The sequence below is a fragment of the Schistocerca cancellata genome, chromosome 4, assembly GCF_023864275.1.
Source record: "Schistocerca cancellata isolate TAMUIC-IGC-003103 chromosome 4, iqSchCanc2.1, whole genome shotgun sequence".
Classification (NCBI taxonomy): Eukaryota; Metazoa; Arthropoda; class Insecta; order Orthoptera; family Acrididae; genus Schistocerca; species Schistocerca cancellata.
In genome coordinates this window covers 594,488,940-594,508,473 of record NC_064629.1, presented here as the reverse complement: position 1 = coordinate 594,508,473, position 19,534 = coordinate 594,488,940, and the positions used below count along the sequence as shown (strand labels likewise).

Here is a 19,534-nt window from a genome sequence, read left to right as displayed (position 1 = left end):
AAAAAAAAAAAGAAAAAAATGGTTCAAATGGCCTTGAGCACTATGAGACTGAACATCTGTGGTCATCAGTCCCCTAGAACTTAGAACTACTTAAACCTAACTAACCTAAGGACATCACACACATCCATGCTCGAGGCAGGATTCGAACCTGCGACAGTAGCGGTCACGCGGTTCCAGACTGAATCACGGAACTCCATCCCACAAAGTGACTCCGGCACCTGTACAACACAATGCATGTACGTTTGCATGCTTGCATTCAACATTCTGACGATTACACCGGTTATTAGCGGTCTACCCGACGGGTGGCCCTCGTCACACGCATAAAAAATAATTAAAAAAACACTAAGGACATCACACACATCCATGCCCGAGGCAGGATTCGAACCTGCGACCGCAGCGGTCGCGCGGTTCCAGACTGAAGCGCCTAGAACCGTTCGGCCACTCCGGTCGGCAAAATGTTAATATATGTTACCTAACAAACGTATTCCCGAAATTTCATTACTATACATTAATTATTTTATCGTTTTGCGCATTTTCTTCCCTCAGTGTAGTTAATAGCATATACTACGTACATACTTAGAAGTCGATATCTGAAAAGCAGTTTGTATTCATTTTGAAAGACGGAACGAAACCAGCATGCTAAAACTACGTGATTCTCTTATTCAACAAAAAAGGGTCGTCCAAGGTGGGAGTTTCTCAACGCAACAGCCATCGAATGCTGTCTCAGAAGGCACAAAGTGTCCTACACTATGCAGACCGGTAACGTATGACCTAATCTAGTGAACGCAGCAATGAATGCCTTGACTTAACGTGCTCGTTTCTGCAGCATTATCACAGGGAGTGCTCTGGCCCATTCGCCTGCAGGAATACTGTGTTCACCAACCCTGCTATCCTGCCTTCTTCCGGGGACGAAAATTCTTTCAAATTCTCGGAACCTGAGATTGGCCCTGACGATGGCACACTGCACACAGGAATTGTGGAAAACCGGCAGTTAGGCTCTGATAATTTATTTCAGAAAAATACGGCTACACACACTAATGGGAAACTAAAAGCAGGATTTCGACCTACTCTGAAACATCAGAAGGTCCACTACATATTTCACTTTCAGAGGGAACGAACTCAAGTTCAAAATGACATTTTCTCTGTATCCCTAAATCATTTTTTCGTATGTAAATACAAAAAACTGCAACCAGTTACTTGTTTGAATAGTTATTTATTATTCCATGAACCAGTTTTCGAACCTTTTCAGGTTATCTTCAGATGGTTTTCTGGAAGTTGGATCACTATTTCTAGCATAATGTTGGGTGCAGGCTTACGACAGCATGGGCGGCTTTTTCTGTTAGTGTCCAGCTGTCTGCTTCCATTTTGATGGCCAGTTGGCACATCACTTCACAACTTTAACAAAATCTGTTTGCATTTACACTGTGGTAGCGAAACTTTTAAAAGCAAACAGATTGGTTCGAAAACCGGTTCATGGAATAATAAATAACTATTCAAAAAAGTGATTGGTTGCAGTTTTTTTGTATTTACGTTCAATTAACAGTCACGGTTGTAAAATATCCGTAATCGATAAGCTCACCTTCTTAGTTGTGTTAATGTTAAACATGTCACATGATACAGGACTACTATACGCGATTTATTTGTTTTCAAACTTCTATATTTGTCGATGTATTAGACGTACAAATATGACTGATGCATAAAAAGAAACTCGCCGAGTTTGCAATGTGCCCAAGCAGCTGGCGCTGGGAGTGCAGTGCCTTGACAAAATGACAATTAAAGGAAATAGTTTTTTGCCTCCAAGCTGATATTCAGCGACGAAGCTACCCTCCTTTTACCTGGAAAGATTAATCGCCATAATGTGAGAGTACAGGGTCCTGAAAATCCACGTGAAAATGTGGCGCATGAACGAGATCCGGCAAAGATTACACTATTGTTCTCTGTGCTGTGTCAGAGACCCTTGATATGTTGCAGCTGTGGTTGTAGTTGTTTCCACGACTGATTCCGTGAATTTCATCTTCCAACAAGACGGGACACCTCCTCATTGGAGCATCGATGTCTGTCGCTATCTAAACGACGAATTTCCGCATTGCTGGATTGGGCGCAGTGGTGAAAATGATGTGGCTCTGTTCCCTCGGCCACCCAGGTCGCCTCATCCAACACCTTCTGACTTTTTCCTTTGGGGGTACATTAATGACCGTGTTTACGGACCCCCACTGCCAAGAACGATAGAACAGCTCAGAGAACGCATCAATGCTGCTGTGATGACCACCGACAGGATTTTGCTACATAAGATATAGAACGAACTTTACTACCGCTTGGACGTGTGTCGTGTGACCAGAGCGGGAACTCATAGAACATTTGCAGAGTGCAAAATGCAAACGTGCTGAGTACGGTTGTATTCACGCATCAATCCTATCTGTACACTTAATACTTTGGAAAATATATAGTTTTGAAAACGAATGAATCGTTTGTAGTAGCCCTTTATTGTGTAGGCGATTTCTTCAGCAGAGAAAAGTAGGCTAGAAGCTCCATTTATAAGAAATCGCTAAAACATATAGCGGCGGCTATGCTCGTATTCCGTAACGAACGGACTAAAATTCGAGCTGAGATTTTCCACTGTTCCACTGAATGTCACACCAACACTAAAATTTTTCCTGCGTTCCATTATATAAAGCAGTGACAGTTCCCTTTGTCATTCTTGATAAACTGAAGTTATGTTCGATCAGTGACAACCTCGCTAGCCATGGGACCAAATAACAAAGCTATCATCTTGCAGAGAATTTACAATAACTGATACTGTATTCACCGTTAAATCATTAGAACAGTGGCCTGTTCGTTGAAACATGACACAGCATGGGATTTTGGAAGGGAGATTCGATTTTAACGCCTCTTCCACACTGAAAACATAAATCAAACATTTACTTCGTTGGCAAAGGTTGAGGATAGGAACCACTCGTCATCTTGTTAGTGAACGAACTTAACTTTCGCCTCAAGTGTTCTACGCGAAATACGAAAATAGGGCGCTATCAGGAAGGGATTTGAGTCTCTCACGTGATGAATAAGAGAGAAACAGGAAGGGCGCTTAGGGTTTTATGTTCCGCCGACGAGTTCATTAGAGGCGAAGCAAGCCCGGACGGAGAAGGATGCAGAAGAAAACTAATGGTTCCCTTTTCAAGGAACCATCTTGTCGTTTACATTAAGCTGTCTACAGAACTCACGGAAAACCTAAATCTGAATGGCAGGACGGGGATTGAACCAACATCCCTCCGGATAAGACTCCAGCATCTTACCACCACACCATCTGTCTCAAATGATATAAACCCAGCCAAAGCATCAACCACTGTGCGACCTTGCCCTATGTGATTTATCAAATCCTTTTCATTATAAATACGATCACGAACATAAACAAAAGCTATTAGCGACATGGCCAAGTGTAACTTCCTTTGTGATGTATTCCACGTCTTTGCTGTTAAACAGACTGATCAGGTTAAATGCGAATCTCTCCCATTAATCGTGAAAACGTATATTCAAGTGTCGGTGAAATTTCCTCGAGTGCCAAAATACCGTCGGATTTGAATCGCTAATAACTACGATTCTAATAATGCGTAAACAATGTTTGAGCTCACGATGGATAGGTCATGTCTTTATGTGTCATCGCGCATTATTTGTTTAGCCTGTGACGTTTCGTACCAGCGTCATTTTTACGAATTATAAATTGGTGTAGAATGGAAACGCGTTTAGCTAGGACATTGATTCGAGTGCCATTGTGAAGGGTTTGCGGAGCACTACCAACAACCAAAGCGAGAAAATAAAAATATCCACCAGAATATAAAATAAGAGCGGTATTAAATTGAAATTTACAAAATAATGAAGGATGTCATCTTATATGACCCGTCGGTATGCTCGGTATTATAGAAATCTCAAGTCATAGGAAAAATGCCACTGAAAGGAATCCAAAAACCTAAAAAGTCCAGTGGCGAGCGACTGCGAGAGTTACGACAGTGTCGAAAAGAAAATGAGAAATCGGCGTAAAGTGATTACGTAGCGGACCCAGCCGGCCATAGAGCGACTATCGACTGTTCAGACTTGTTATTTAAGTATTGTTAACAATTACAATATTCTTTGTAATCATTGTATTAAGTACATGGATAATTAAATTACACATTAATATGAAACACTTATTATGCTTTTATCTCAAAGTTTTCACGAAAAATCTACAGTGCGGACCGGAATTGCGGCACGCAGAAGTTTTTTTATAAGGGAATCAATTATCGAACCGAACGAGGGTGTCATATCCTTGTCTCCCTTCGATCTTTTAACGTATTAAGACAACGTGTATATAGGAATGTACAATTCCATGCAACACAGCAAGAAGATACCTACGATCGTATTTTCAATATCGCTCAGTGTTCCACATGAGGACGTCTTCAAGACCGACCAAAATCCGCGAATCCAACAGTATGTCAGCCTGAGAGTTTCCTATAGCCATCCTACGATCTTTAACAATGAAACTATCAGGATTAAAAAAGCGAGAAAGCATCCTAGCGACTGAAATGGTTCGTAAAACTGATGTGCTCTGAAGACGCACCCCAAGGCGTCTCGATGTAGACAAGACAGCACATGTAGCAAGCGAACTAAATACATGATAAAAGGATCGTACATCATTCTCACGTAACTGCTTAGCTACGTTCATCGTAATTGTGTGTGTGTGTGTGTGTGTGTGTGTGTGTGTGTGTGTGTGTGTGTGTGTGTGTTTTACATTTATTTTAACTGGTGAATCTTACTGAATCACCCATGTTAACGTAATTTAAGTTCACCAAATTAGTTCAGCCCTAACCGTAAATGTTAATTTTGTTTATCATTGATGCTAATCGTATAGGTCTGTGCCTGACTTTTCTACGACGGCGTGCTGAAAAGTGATGCCTCAGAATTTTTTCTGTGAAAACTCTTAAAATTTTTAATTAAAGCAAACTTTAGTAACATTCTACATATTTATTCGTCATATCTACATATTTGTTTCTCAATATAGCCACCCTGACGACAAAAACATTTCTTTCAACGAGAGACCAATTTACTGATATCGTCACTGCAGAATGTTTGACTTTGTCGACGGAGCCACAACCTCACCTCTGCCTGCGTCGCATCATCATTATCAAAGTGAAGTCCTCGCAGATGCCCTTGAAGTTTTGGAAACATGAAAATCGGGTGGAACCAAGTCGGGACTCTACGGAGGATGACCGATGACGGCGAACCCAGGCTGTGAGATTCTTGCAGATGTTGCAACACTCGTGTGCGGTCTTGCACTGTTATGATGAAGGAAAGGGTGCTCCACGTGTGAACGAACTATTCGCATTCGAAACTCGATAACGAGGACATGCTGTTTCTCTCACACCGACACAGTTACGTTACATACCGCTTTGTTACACCCTACAATTCGGACCCTGTAGCGGCAGAGGACTGCATATATTTAGACACGAAGAATAAATTTGTAAAGTGTCAATAATGTTTCATTTAAAAAGCTTTAAGAGTTTTCACATAAAAAATTCGTAGGCATTACTTTTCAGCATGCCCTGAAAAGACGTCATGACAGAATGTTCACGGGAGTTACTATCCGCTGCTACACTATTATTTTGATGGACCTGTGTTTTGTCTTGCAAACTTCCGATCACTTTCAGTTCGCGGAATTGGTGACATTCTTTCGGGGGAACACCTTTATTCCGAAGTCTCTGGGTGAACATTATTTCATAAAATACGTAATATTCGCTGCAGACGCCACAAAACAGTGACATTTCCAAAAACCAGGCACAGACTACCCGAAATGCAAGTATTCACGTTCGAAAAGTGTATTATCTACCCGATTTACTTTAGTGTGACTTCTACATCTACTTCTTCACTACGAAAGGCGCCTTAAGGCACGTGGTGGCAGGTACTTGAGTTATGACTGTCATCATCTTTCTAGTTCCAATCGCGGGAAGGCGAATGCCGGTAACATACAGGGCAAGCTCCAATTTCTCCAATGTTACAGATATTGTCTTTTCGGATGATACACTGTGGAGGAAGTGATATGTTGTTCGACTCTTCTGACAACGTGCGCTTTTGGTGGAGCATGGCATCTCTTTCGTGGGCTTAAATGCCACTGGAGTTGGACGAGCATCACCATGACGAACCCGACACGAAATGCATTGTTGTTCTCTGGGTCTTTCTGTGTCTTGTATTCTTTTTACGTGATAAAGGCCCCAGACTGCCGGATAATACTCAAGTGTTTGGTCGAACGAGGGTTTTGTAAGCTACATCCTTCATAGGCGAATTAGATTCCCTCAACGATTTTTCCACTCAGTCTCAGACTCGCATCTGCCTCATCCTCGATTAATTTTATGTATTCGTTCCATTTTAGGCAGCTTTGCAAGCACTACTATATATTTAACAGTAGTAGTCGTTTCTGGTGACTGGCCGCCAACCTTGGAATCTAAAATTAACATGTATTTCGGCTTTCGCATTTCTTCCGCATTTCGCGCCATATTTGTCTTGCGTTGGGACTCCCTACAGAAAACAGTATCACCCGCGTACGTTATAACGGAGCGTCCGACGTTATAGCGTCCCTACAAATTAAAAATAGCTCACACAACATACGTATGTGCCATTCCCGAGACCTTTCGTCTCTGTATGATTCATGGTAATGACGTTAATTCACAAGGTCTGCATATATGTGACAACTTTACTTCGTCGGCAAGAGAACGTTACTGGGAAGCTCCACGCACACAAATTAGTGACATTATCCTTAAAGGTATTTTTAAATCCGCCAAAGCTGCTGTAAAGACTTTTGTGTAATTTTTTTCAGATTCTGCAGAAGAAAGTAATGAAAGCAGCTTAGGTCACTTTAATTATTTTTAATATACGATGGGCGTTCAACAAGTAATGCAACGCTTTCTTTCTCGGCCAATTTCTGTTGAAAAAATGAAGAATTTGCTGTGGGACATTGTGGAAAATTCCCGCTTCAGCCCCTACAGTTTATGAAGTTCCGATAAGTAGCAGTGCTCTACGTAGCCTTCAAAAAGACATCTGTAACGGAGGTGCGTTCCAAGTAGGGAGCTGTCATTTAGTTTCCTTAGGCGGAAAAACAGAGCATCGCAAATATTCATAGGTTCTTGCAGAATGTCTACGAAGAACTGGCAGTGAAAAAAAGCACGGTCAGTCATTGGGCGAGGCGTCGTTGATCATCGCAACAAGGCCGCGCAAACCTGTCCGAGATCTTGCGTGCCGGCCGGCCGCACAGAGCTGTGCCTCCTGCAATGTTGGTACGTGCGGACACACTCATTCGGGGTGATAGACGGATCACAAACATCTCGCTGCACAACTGGACGTCTCCGTTGGTAGTGCTGACACACTCATCCACAAGTTAGGGTACTCAAAGGTGTGTGCCTGGTTTAAGTTCTTCGCCGCCTAACAGAAGCGTTTTCAGCATGTTCACGCGAACTTCTCTTTCTCCATGACAAGGCAAGAGCTAACAACTCTGTGCACCCGATAGGAGCTCACAGAACTTCACTGGACCATTCTTCCTCATCCATCCTACAGCCCCAGTCTCGCACCTCCCTACTTCTATTTGTCTGGCCCAATTAAGGATGCACTTCGATGGAAACAGTACGTAGATTATGGGGAGGTTATTGATGTAGCACGACGTTGTCTCCGACGTCGACTAGTAGAGTGTTACCGTGCGGGCAACAAGGCCAGTAAGGTGGCGTTAAGGCCGTCACGTTGAATGGACATTATGTTGAAAAAAACAGGGTTTTGTCGCCGAAAGAATGGAAAACAACATGGTATATTGCAATCCCCCAATAGAACCAACCTACTTTCACAAAAAAAGTGTTGCATTACCTATTGAACCTCCCTCACATATAAACTGTGGAGCAAAACATGAAAAAAACTTAGTCATCTGGAGAAGCTACAACACAATTATGACGCATGATGTGACGTAGACACTTTAAAAAATCTAAGAACCTGCCTTCACAGAGGTTTCAAAGAAGATTTATGACCCCTCCCACACTAACAAATAGCGCACATAGGCTGCAGTGATGAAATGAGATATTCAAACTTGTACACGCAGTTTTTCCCAGTGCAGTGGCCGTGAGCTCGATTACGTAAATGGTGGGCGGTGGCGGGAGGGATAAATCCGGTAGTACATAAACTGTTTCGACACTCTTCATGAAGAAATGCAGGACGAAATACTGCTTTACAGTAAGCGATTCTCATGGGTGATCTCTTGGTTATTGAGGTAAATACCAGACTATGGATTAATCATCTTCCGGCAATGGCAATCTGTGATAGTATTGTGTATATCTGTAAACGCCATTAAACTGTACCACTGCTTTAATTTTATGTAGCTCTGTTCAATCCCTCAGCTGGTTGCCTGAACCAACTGCTTTCCTTTTATCTTCTACACGGTAAACGCTATTTTCCTCTCTTGAATATCCAACACACTACACGTGGAATTTAGTTACACTATGTGATCAAACGTATCCGGACACCCCCCCCCCAAAAAAAAACATACATTTTTCATATTAGGTGCATTGTGCCCCCACCTACTGACAGTTACTCCATATCAGCGACCTCTGTGGTCATTAGACATCGTGAGAGAGCAGACCCGCCGGCCGTTGTGGCCGACGGTTCTAGGCGCTTCAGTTCGGTACCGCGCTGCTGCTACGGTCGCAGGTTCGAATCCTGCCTCGGTCATGATGGATGTGTGGGCTGTCCTTAGGCTAGTTAGGTTTAAGTAGTTCTAAGTCTAGGGGACTGATGATCTCAGATGTTAAGTCCCATAGTGCTCAGAGCCATTTAAACCATTTTTAGAGCAGAATGGAGCGCTCCGCGGAACTCAAGACTTCGAACGTGGTCAGGTGATTGTGTGTCACTTGTCACAGATTTCCACATTCCTGAACATCCCTAGGTCCACTATTTCCGAGTGATAGTGAAGTGGAAACGTGAAAGGACACGTACAGCACAAAAGCGTACAGGCCGACGTCGTATGTTGACTGACTCAGACCGGCGACAGTTGAAGAGGGTCGTAATTTGTAATGATGTTGTTGTTGTCTTCAGGCCTGAGACTGGTTTGATGCAGCATTTGTAACAGGCAGACACTTATCCAGACCATCATACAGGAATACCAAACTGCATCAGGATCAACTGCAAGTACTATTACAGTTAGATGGGAGGTGAGAAAACTTGGATTTCATGGTCGAGCGGCTGCTCATAAGCTACACCTCACACCGGTAAATGCCAAACGACGTTTCGCTTGGTGCAAGGAGCGTAAACATTGGACGATCGAACAGTAGAAAAGCGTTGGATGGAGTGGCAAATCACGGTACACAATGTGGCGATCCGAAGGCAGGGTGTAGCTAAGGCGAATGCCCGGTGAACATTATCTGCCAGCATATGTAGTGCCAACAGTAAAATTCGGAGGAGGTGGTGTTATGGTGTGGTCGTGTTTTTCATGAAGGGGGTTACCACCTCTTGTTTTCAATGGCACTATCACAGCACAGGCCTACATTGATGTTTTAAGCACCTTCTTGCTTCCCACTGTTGAACAGCAATTCGGGGATGGCGGTTGCATCTTTCAACACGATCGACCACCTGTTCATAATGCACGGCCTGTGGAGGAGTGGTTACACGACAATAACATCCCTGTAATGGACTGGCCTGCACAGAGTCCAGACCTGAATCCTATAGAGCACCTTTGGGATATTTTGGAACGCCGACTTCGTGCCAGGCCTCACCTACCGATATCGATATATCTCCTCAGTGCAGCACTCCGTGAAGAATGGGCTGCCATTCCCCAAGAAATCTTCCAGCACCTGATTGAATGTATGCCTGCGAGTGTGGAAGCTGTCATCAAGGCTATGGGTGGGAAAACATTTTGAATTCCAGCATTACCGATAGAGGGCGCCACGAACTTATAATTTTCAGCCAGGTGTCCGGATACTTTTGATTACATAGTGTATATGCGGAGTTGATGGGATTAGAAGGTTGGAGGGGGGTTGTGGATTAGGGGGGTACGTGGATAGTGATAGTAAAAATTCGGTTAAGACGTCTTAAGAGTGACACTAACAAAATATACTAAAGTCAAACAGTAATTAAGGTACAATATCTTAATAGTTGTAACGAAAAGTGAAGGCCTAATGTTTCACCATTATAATATTGTTGGATAATACTTTGATAACTTTGAAATATAAAATGAAGAATCACTAATGGTGACTCAGATTTGCTGTGGCACGCTTAGGTATAGCAGTAATGAGAAATATGAGTTTTTAGAAAACAGACTGACTCCATTCGTAATATTATTTCTGCAAGTTCCATTACTGAAGAACATTAGCAGATGACTAGGACTGTTCCTCATTCTATAGGCCGACAGTATTATTTCTGATTCATCTTTAGCAAATCGAGTCTTTGCACACTGTTGTTTCCATCGACCCTAAGGTCGGTTTGATGTACTTCTCAGTTCCTGTCGCTTGCCAGCTGTTTTTCTCTTTTCAGGTGCTGTAAGTCTCAAGAATTCGACATATTAATTGAGAAACTGGATCCTTAAAGTCGTTGCACAAAACTGCGCTAATACAATCGACAATGTATAACACATTTAGGTGCAGTCTAAGTTGTTTAATCTTATGAGTGAGGGGTCAATTAGTTCAAGAATCACAGTATTCGGACACCTATTAGAGGACATTGCATGGGATGTGTCCACCCTTTGCCTTTATGACGGCTTGAACTCTGCCGAGGACACTTTCAGTGAGGCGTCTGAATGTTGGTGGAGAAATGGCAGCTCACGGTTCCTCAAGAGCTAAAAGCAGAGATGTTGGACGCCGGATTTTGGAGCGAAATCGACGTACTAGTTCGTTCCAAAGTTTTTCCATTGGGTTCAGGTTGGGACCTAAGGCAGGCCAGTCCTTTTTAGGAATTTTATCGTCCACAAAGCATTGCTTCACAAATGTTGCAACACTAATGTGTGCATAACACAATGCTGTACAATATGTTCATATTCTTTTGCGTTTAGCATCTTATTAAGTGCAATAAGGGGCCCATACCCTAACCATAATAAGTAACCCAATACCGCAACAGAGCTTCCTCCGTTCTTCACTGTTGACACTACACATGATAGCAGGTAATGTTCTCCAAGCATTCGTCAAACTCAAACCCTTTCATGGAATTATCACTGGGTACAGCCTGATTATTGTACCAAATCATTCGATTCCAGTCATCCACTGTCGAGTAGCATCGCTAAGCGTTGCTTAGCGTTGACTACAGAAATGTGTGGCTTATGAGCTGCTCGACCGTTGTACCACATTGTTTTTTAAACACTCTTCGCACAGTCATTGTGCTAGCTGGACTGTGGTGACTCTTTGGACTTCACGAGTGATTTCTTCCGCTGATTTCATGTGTGGGTGTTTTGCAACTATACTGGATGGTCTCTGTCCGTCAGAACATGAGGTCCACCTGGTCTTTGTGTTCCTTCGAGTTTCCGTTTCGCAATCACATCACCGACAGTTGATTTGGGGAATTATGGAAAAACTGAATTGTCCCTAATGGATTTGTTACTCAGGTGACATCAAATGACTAGTCCATGTTAGAAATCAGTGATCTCTCCTAACCCACCTATTCTGCTGTTACTGTGTCTCTACTAACAACACAATACTCTTCGCCTCCTTCTATACTGACGGATCCGCCTGTCAGTATCTTTAGGTCGATTTCGCATTACACAGAGGTTCGAAATGTACGCAAATGTTAAATATCACTTAGAAAGTGGGATCAAATGCAACATTATAAGTGTAACAGCAGTAATGGTATGATTCCGTAAACTTTCCCTGCATAATAATTGGTTATATTCATGTCGGATCTCCAGCCGGAACATATCGTCATCTGGACACAATATTTCGGCCGTCCATCTGGCCGCCATCTTCAAGTGAGGAGGCCGTCGCACTGAAATCAGTTCCGGCGACGTAGGGTGACGGCGAACTCACCTGAAGATGGCGGCCACGTAAATCGCCGAAATATTGTGTCCAGATACGATATGTTCCGGCTGGAGACCTGACATGAATACAACATTAATGGTAGTTAACAAGAAATTCTACGGTCTCTTTCAGGTTTCAACTCAACGACGTTACCCCTGTTTTTCCTTCCTTATTGAGCGATGCTGCATTGTATTTGATGAGGCAGACGCTTTTGAAAGGAACGGGGTTCAAATTCCCGTGCAGCATCTTTATTTACGTTGTCTTCTTAAACAGCTTCAGGCAAAGTGAGCGATGGCTCCTCGAACAAGAAGCCATCCCCTTCCCAGTCCATGTGTCCAAGTGACCTCTGCGTCAACGGACATCAAACCCGTATTCCTTCTTAAAATGGCTCTAAGCACTATGGAACTTAACATCTGAGGTCATCAGTCCCCTAGACATAGATCTACTTAAACCTAACTAACCTAAGGACTTCATACACATCCATGCCCGAGGCAGGATTCGAACCTGCGACGGCAGCAGCAGCGCGGTTCCGGAATGAAGCGCCGTGAACCCCTCGACCACAGCGGCCAGCTATATTCCTTCTTAAACTGTGGCTTCGGGCGGAAAAGTCAATCTCGTTTTGCTTGCCTAGATTCGATATTTCGGCCCCTATAGGCTTCGCCGTGACTTGATTAGCCCAAGAGATGATATAGTAAAAAAATAACTAGTGGAAATCAATTTGGCGTTAAAGTTTTCGCTATTGTGACAGCGGCTCAGTAGTTGGAGGATATGTCTCTAGTGCTAACAGAAGTTGTCCTCAACACTGTCACATACAGATGGTGCACAGTTTTAGACAGAGCCTCGAGGTATCCGCTCACATAGACGTCCTCCATTGATCCCTCAGAAAAACACAACAGTGTAAGAAGCAGTAACAGATTACAGCTTGTGCCTTGCGAGTAGGTACCGAAATCTTTGCGCCTTTGTGCAACTCAGGTTAACACCATTCTGTAAGATCCGGCCAAAGCAAGGAAACTACATTCTTCTGTCGACATCAAGCTTTTTGACGGAGTAGCACAAAATACCAGCCCTCGAAACGTGGCGGAACGCTAAAAAAATAAATAAATAAATAAAATAAAAACAACCAATTTCGAGGTGTAGAAATGACGGTTTCCTGACAAAGTCACGAAACAATGCAGGTCTTTTAACACAAGAGGTGCTTTCACATCCTAAAAATGTTCCTCTGTCAAGAAGAGAATGGAGGCTGATTCTTCGCTGCAAGCGTGTGATGAAAACTGTGCTCGCTGGGAAGCGCTACGCGGAAGAAGACTCACCAAAAGTCGCAAGAGCATTTGAAGCTGTTTTCCCAAGATCGAGACTTGACTGTCTGTTCATTTGTCGCAATGTTTCATCGTATGAATCACATTAACATCGAGCATTTGACTATAATAGGATCCAAGTTCTACGGCACACGAGTACAATTCTGCTTGTGTCGTATGTGACCTTGAACACTCTGCAGACGGGCGATTTTCTACTGCTGAAGAACGTGCTGCCGTGGGACGACCCGTGTGCCTAGCGGCCAGCGGTAACTTGGAAAAATTATCTTCTGGTAGCTTCAAAAGAACGAGAATTGTTTCAAAAAAGTAAAATTAATTGAAATTTCCTGTTAAGGTAACTTTCGTGTATGTACCGCTTTCAAAAGGAGGACTCGTAACAATGTGTGTTCGAAATATTGCCTTCTGGAGAACAAGTGGTATCTACTTTTTTTTTCTTCTCTCTGTGACAATCAGGCGTATTTCTGATGAAGATATTCAACTTTCCTACAACTCACAAAAAAGCCGTAACCACGTTCGCCTAGTGAATGCAAAAACAAAACAGATAATCTACTAACTTGTTTCGCCAATGTAGGTTTCATTGTGGACGCATTTTAAAAATTACCCAACTACGCAACCCGTTTATCACACATTATTGAGAGGATTCTGGACGTCGCTGCCAAGAGACATGACTGTATTCTTGCGATTTCACGGAACTGTTGTTACAAGCGATATCGACGCATAGCTGAGGTAAGATAACGAAAGTGATTTCTATTGGATCTCAAATTATACTCGTAAATCAGATTTTCTTGTTAATAAATACACGCCGGCCAATGGTCTATCAGAAATAGCGAGTTCAGGCAAGAGGCTAATATCACATCAAGTCCATTCGCCGCTTCTTTCTTCAGCTACCGTCGACACACAACTGTGTTTTTCTTTTTCTCATCGTGGGTTTGTGTCGTTCTGCGATAGTAAATTTTGTCTATGAGGGGCAAGGACAGGACAGGGCCTCGTTCGAGTAACCAAAATACTGCGGAGTGGTCCGCTAATATAACTTTCCTTCTGAGTAGAACAACTCTCATCTTGAAATTTGCACTGGTGTATCAGTACGAATTGGGACCGGGAATCAAACAAGTTTGTCAGCAAGCAAGAAGTCACCGTGCTGAATAACAGAAAGGGTGGCATTCTTCGTCCATAAACGCACGGTTTGATGAGTATGAAGTGCAGATGTAAGGATTCAGTAACTTCTTAGTTATGGAAGTAGAAAAACTAAACACAAGCGATCAAACCAAAATGCTCCTACCACTATTTTATGCTATCTGATGAATTCCATTCTTGAGGTGCATAAGGTCTCAGGAGAATAAACAAGGCACTGATTTCCATGAAACTGAAATGGTTATAAAGAATCATTTTCTTTTTCAGGAACCGTAATGAATTACAAGTACGTCAAAGAAGAAAAACCATTTAATTGGCTAGAAGAAACATTGTTCCATTGTTGTCCTGGTAGACTGATCAGACATTAAATGAAAAAAAAAAAGAATGATTGTTTAGATAATAGAGGACACTGTGTGTGTGTGTGTGTGTGTGTGTGTGTGTGTGTGTGTGTGTGTGTGTGTGTGTGTGTGCGCATTGAAAGACGTGAAGAAGGTAACTCGTTCCAAGCCTATACAAATATAAGAGTACTGTACGTTCGATATAATTGAACGTGCTCGTGCATTTGTTATGACATTGGCCTCAGATGCGTGAGGGCGGATGCTCATTTGTGTCCTGCCACTCTGATTTAGGTTTCCGTGAATCGCTTCGGGCAAATGCTGAGATGGTCCCTACAACAAGGCCACCTGTTCTGTACTTACCTCTTTCTGTATTTGGATGTCTCTACAGATGACGTGTTTTCCCTGTATTAAATTGATAGATCCTATATCATTGTAAAACGTTCCATGGATGAATAAATTACTAAGTTATTTGTCATACTAACTGTCAACTAACCTGGTGATAAAACGTACAGTAAGCAACAGATAACAAAAGGCTGCCTCAGTAAAATCAGAAGATGCTGTCTTTAATAGTGGGGTCAACAGTGAAAGAGGAAGGACTCACATTAGCTAGTGTGTGAGACAAATGCAGTGGATGTAAGCTAACTGTCTCATAATCCAAGGAAAGTATACTTTATGTACAATTGCAGCAAGACATCTTCATACGTCAGTACATACGCTTCATCATCCTATTCCAACAATGGGCACTTAATTGTTGGGTGACAGGAAGGGTTACTAGACAGAATATATACAAAAAGCAAACAGAAATAAATTCTTCGCGAAGAGTAGAATAACTGGCTCTGTATCCATCAGTATGTGACCACAGAATACAGTAGGATAATTTTTGTTTTAATTTCATAATTACAGCCCGTAAATAGAAATAAAAACGAAAATTCTTGGCAAATTGATGCATCATTCACTACCTGTAACGTTATCAGAAAGCTGGCGTGAAAAACATGTAGTGGTAACGTATGATATAGGATAAACTCGAATAAATAAATTCCCGGTAGGATCCTAAACCAAATAAATAAAAAATTAAAAATACAGACATCTAGCCATTGGCAATTGGTGCGATAAACAGCAGCACACTGAAAATTTTATGACAGTTCTCCCCCGAAACTATCGCTAATGTCATTTCTTTATTTGCACTTCATATCAAACTCTATGGCAAATTAAGTTACTGCCAGAGAAGCATATTTCATGTTAGCTATACTCCAAGAACATAAAAACAAACCTGAAGACTTTATATCATAAAAATTCTCCATTTTATCACTGAAAACGCAAATATATGCAAAATGCAAAGCAGCGAAGCTATAAGTTCACTTGATGCATTCTGGCACAGTAAATTCTACAAGTATATCATTTATAAGCAAGCGTACTGTCCTACTATCGCTCAGGAAGGCTGTCCATTTATTATGTTAAGAAGTTTCATTGAACTTTTATGCTGCGAGCCCTGTGAAGCTCGCATAGCAAAACAGTACTTCATTCAGTTTAGGTGAAGAACATTTGGATGCATACACAAAAAGAAACGACACAGAAATGACAGTAAGCGTGTAAATAAAAAGAATGCGGTGTAAACGTAATCTCAATACACGAAGTACACATGATTATATTTAAGAATTACTTACCGAAGTCAATGAACTGTTTAATTGAAAGCGGCGACGGGTTGAACTGTGAATAGTAGTCAAGCATACTAGCTATGCTACTCATATTTTTAAACACTCTTCTTGTCAATCTCATTTTTGTTATTCAAAGTGAATGAAAAATTAAATAGTTGTGACAGGCGACTAGTATGAATTAACACCGCTAAGCGGCAGTATATATTGCATTAAAATAAATTTTACTAGAAGATCTCGCAAATTATTGAAGTTCTCATTACAGCAACAACTACACAGCCTCCACTCTCGTCTGATGAACGCATCACAGCACAGCAACGACGACAAGTGCGTCTGCCTTGCAGCACGACACAACACAAGTTTAAAATCCACAAACAATCTTTGGACACGAAGAGACTCCTACGATGGATACAAAGAGTTTCCTCAGAAAGACGAAAGTCTGTACGGTTGTTTAGGCCGGGCCACACGCAACGATGTCTGCGCATATACCTGCGCAGATATCTGAGCCGGGAATAAAGCGCCGCCTGGCGCGTCGACGCGACACAGAATCAATCTACAGCTGGCCTGCCATCTGTCGGTCTAGGAAAGAACTTCCAGCTTCAAGCGGCTACTCTCGGATACTCGTAATGTACGAAATTCTCTCGTGACCCATGTTCGCAACTAGCCATAATAAATTGCAACAAAGTGTGCGAGGCAGAAAGAACGATCTAAATGGTAAAAATAGTGGCTCATTAAGCGACGGCAGTTTTCACATATCAATTTACTCCGCGAGTTATACAGCGAATCCGAGGTTTGGCGAAATTATTTGCGAATGGACTTGCAGACATAGCGACACTGCGATTCCTGCCTGGCACCATGAATAAGTTACAAGGATTTAGAAATTTCGACACTAATGTCCAAGCAAGCATTGGAAGAAATCATAATACAGTGCGAAGGTATATCCACTGTCCTGAAGGAGGACTTCATTAATACCAGAAAGTATCTCAGTTATGTACGATACCAATTATCACAATTACAGGTAATATGTTTACATTTTTAGACGTGTTTGGTACTCCATGCATTTATAGAAACCGTAGAAGAGACCAATGAGGTTTCTTTACATTTGCTTCTGAGCATCTGGTGATTTTCAATTCTCTGCCTGAATTCTACCAACAACCTGCAATAAATTTTTGGATCAGAATATAAAACTCTGCTCAGAACTCAAGACCGGGATTCACAGTCTATATGAAAAGTTTTACTCTTAATATTGTGGTAGTGAATTCTACGGTTTATCTTCAATTTACTCTTAATATGAACAACATATTCCATTAGGGAGTAAATGTACTGACACACAAGAGTAAGAATCCCTGTACCCCTGAGAACATTGCTGCAAAACTTTTCGTTATTCTGACTGTGCTCCTCTGTAGAATAAATACTTTTTTTTATTTTAGCTACATTGTCACGAAATATCATGGTATAGGACAGCGTTGGGTGGAAGGGTGCGAGCAATCCCTTATGCTAGTCACAAGATGGACAGCTTTCTAAGCAGCAGCAGGCAGAACTGAGCATTTTGGTTCAGTCTGCAATTTTTTTTAAAAATTACGGTATACTTTCTGTATTTGCTATAGGAGCAATTGCTCTTATTTTCTCTATTAAAGAATTATAAGCAAACTGCAAAGAAAGCAAAGCTCCACCTCTGTGGCCTCAGATGGGTCAATCGGGCCCAACTGACTGCCTTATCATCCTCAGTCAACAGCGTCATGCTTTAAGGTGGGGCATGGGGTCAGCACTCTACCGGGCGTTCGTGGCTTTGTAGACTTGGAAGCAGCTACTTTTCGTTCAAATAGCTCCTCAGTTGGTATCATGAGACTGAATGGAACCTGTCAGTCCTCCTATCAGCCTCGTGATGACTGGGTGTTGCGTGCTGTCCTTAGGTTAGTTCTAAATTCTAGGGGACTGATGACCATAGATGTTAAGTCCCATAGTGCTCAGAGCCATTTGAACCATTTTTTCCTCCTATCAAGGAAAAAAGAAAGTAGCAGTACTGAGAGTTGAAAATAGGTCCTCCACATGACAGTCCGCCACACTGACCACTCAGATTCAGGGCGGACAAAAAAACTATAGGCAGCTGTTTACTTATTTCGATCGCTGTATTCTTTGGTCCTAAATTTCCACAAATGCACATGCCTCCTATACAGGGCGAATCACCTAAAGCCTGCACCGCACATATTGTGGAAATGCAAAGTGCTAATGATGTGCAGTTTTCATAGAATATATTGGTAGTCAGGGTCTCGTATTGTTAGCCAATAAACAGATTGTAATAGTACTTAGAAGGTGTATTTTTTGTATAAACGTACATCTTTTAAATGGAACAATGCCTGTTGACATTAACAAACTAAAAGTAGGGTAAATTAGAATTTCAGGGGTGTTTGTTGCGAGTCGTTTACAAGATTCGTATTTTTAAATGTTTTCACACCAATACTTGTACAATACCTGCGGTAACACACATTAAAGAACAACACAAGTGCATGTATTGGTTTGCGGATTCTGACCAGTAACGGGACTATCACAGTTTGTGTTCAAAATGACCACCGGCAGCGGCAATACACGTTTCCAGTCTGGTATGGAACTGTTGCTTCACACGTGCTAACATTTCAGTGGAGATGTCCGAGCAAAGTGCAGTGAGACATCGGTTCATATCATCAGGTATAGCTGATATGTCCTTGTAGACGGCGTCTTTCAGCTTTCCCCATAGAAAAAGTCTACATGTGTCAAATCTGGGGAATGGGCCAGCCAAGGTACAGGTCCTGTGCGTCCAATTAAACGATTTGGAAACAATTCGTGAAGACGTGCTGTAGTACTTCGTACATTATGGGCTGCACAGCCATCATGTTTGTACCACAGGTTCCTCCTACTCTGCAGAGAAAGGTCTTCTAGCATCCGGGGAAGGCGGTCTGTTACGAGGCTGCGATACTTGCGTGCCTTCAGTGGACAGTCTGAGAAACGGACCTATGAGCTGACGGTTCAGTATCCCACACCACACGTTTACACTCCATGGACGCTGACGTTCCACCTGAAGAAGCCAAAGTGGATTGGGACAGACCAATATTGCATGTTTCGGCGTTACT

General features: G+C 42.3%; 1 protein-coding gene across 1 annotated transcript in view; it reads right to left on the bottom strand.

Annotated features, from left to right (window-relative positions):
* The window catches only part of LOC126183183 (pyruvate dehydrogenase (acetyl-transferring) kinase, mitochondrial), a 361,965-nt gene extending 345,175 nt beyond the window's left edge, over positions 1-16,790 (bottom strand). Inside the window, exon 1 of the mRNA XM_049924914.1 lies at positions 16,440-16,790. Within this exon, the coding sequence (XP_049780871.1) occupies positions 16,440-16,551 (112 nt within the window). The 5' untranslated portion in view covers positions 16,552-16,790. The remainder of the gene's footprint in view (positions 1-16,439) is intronic.
* Between the last annotated feature and the right edge of the window lie 2,744 nt (positions 16,791-19,534).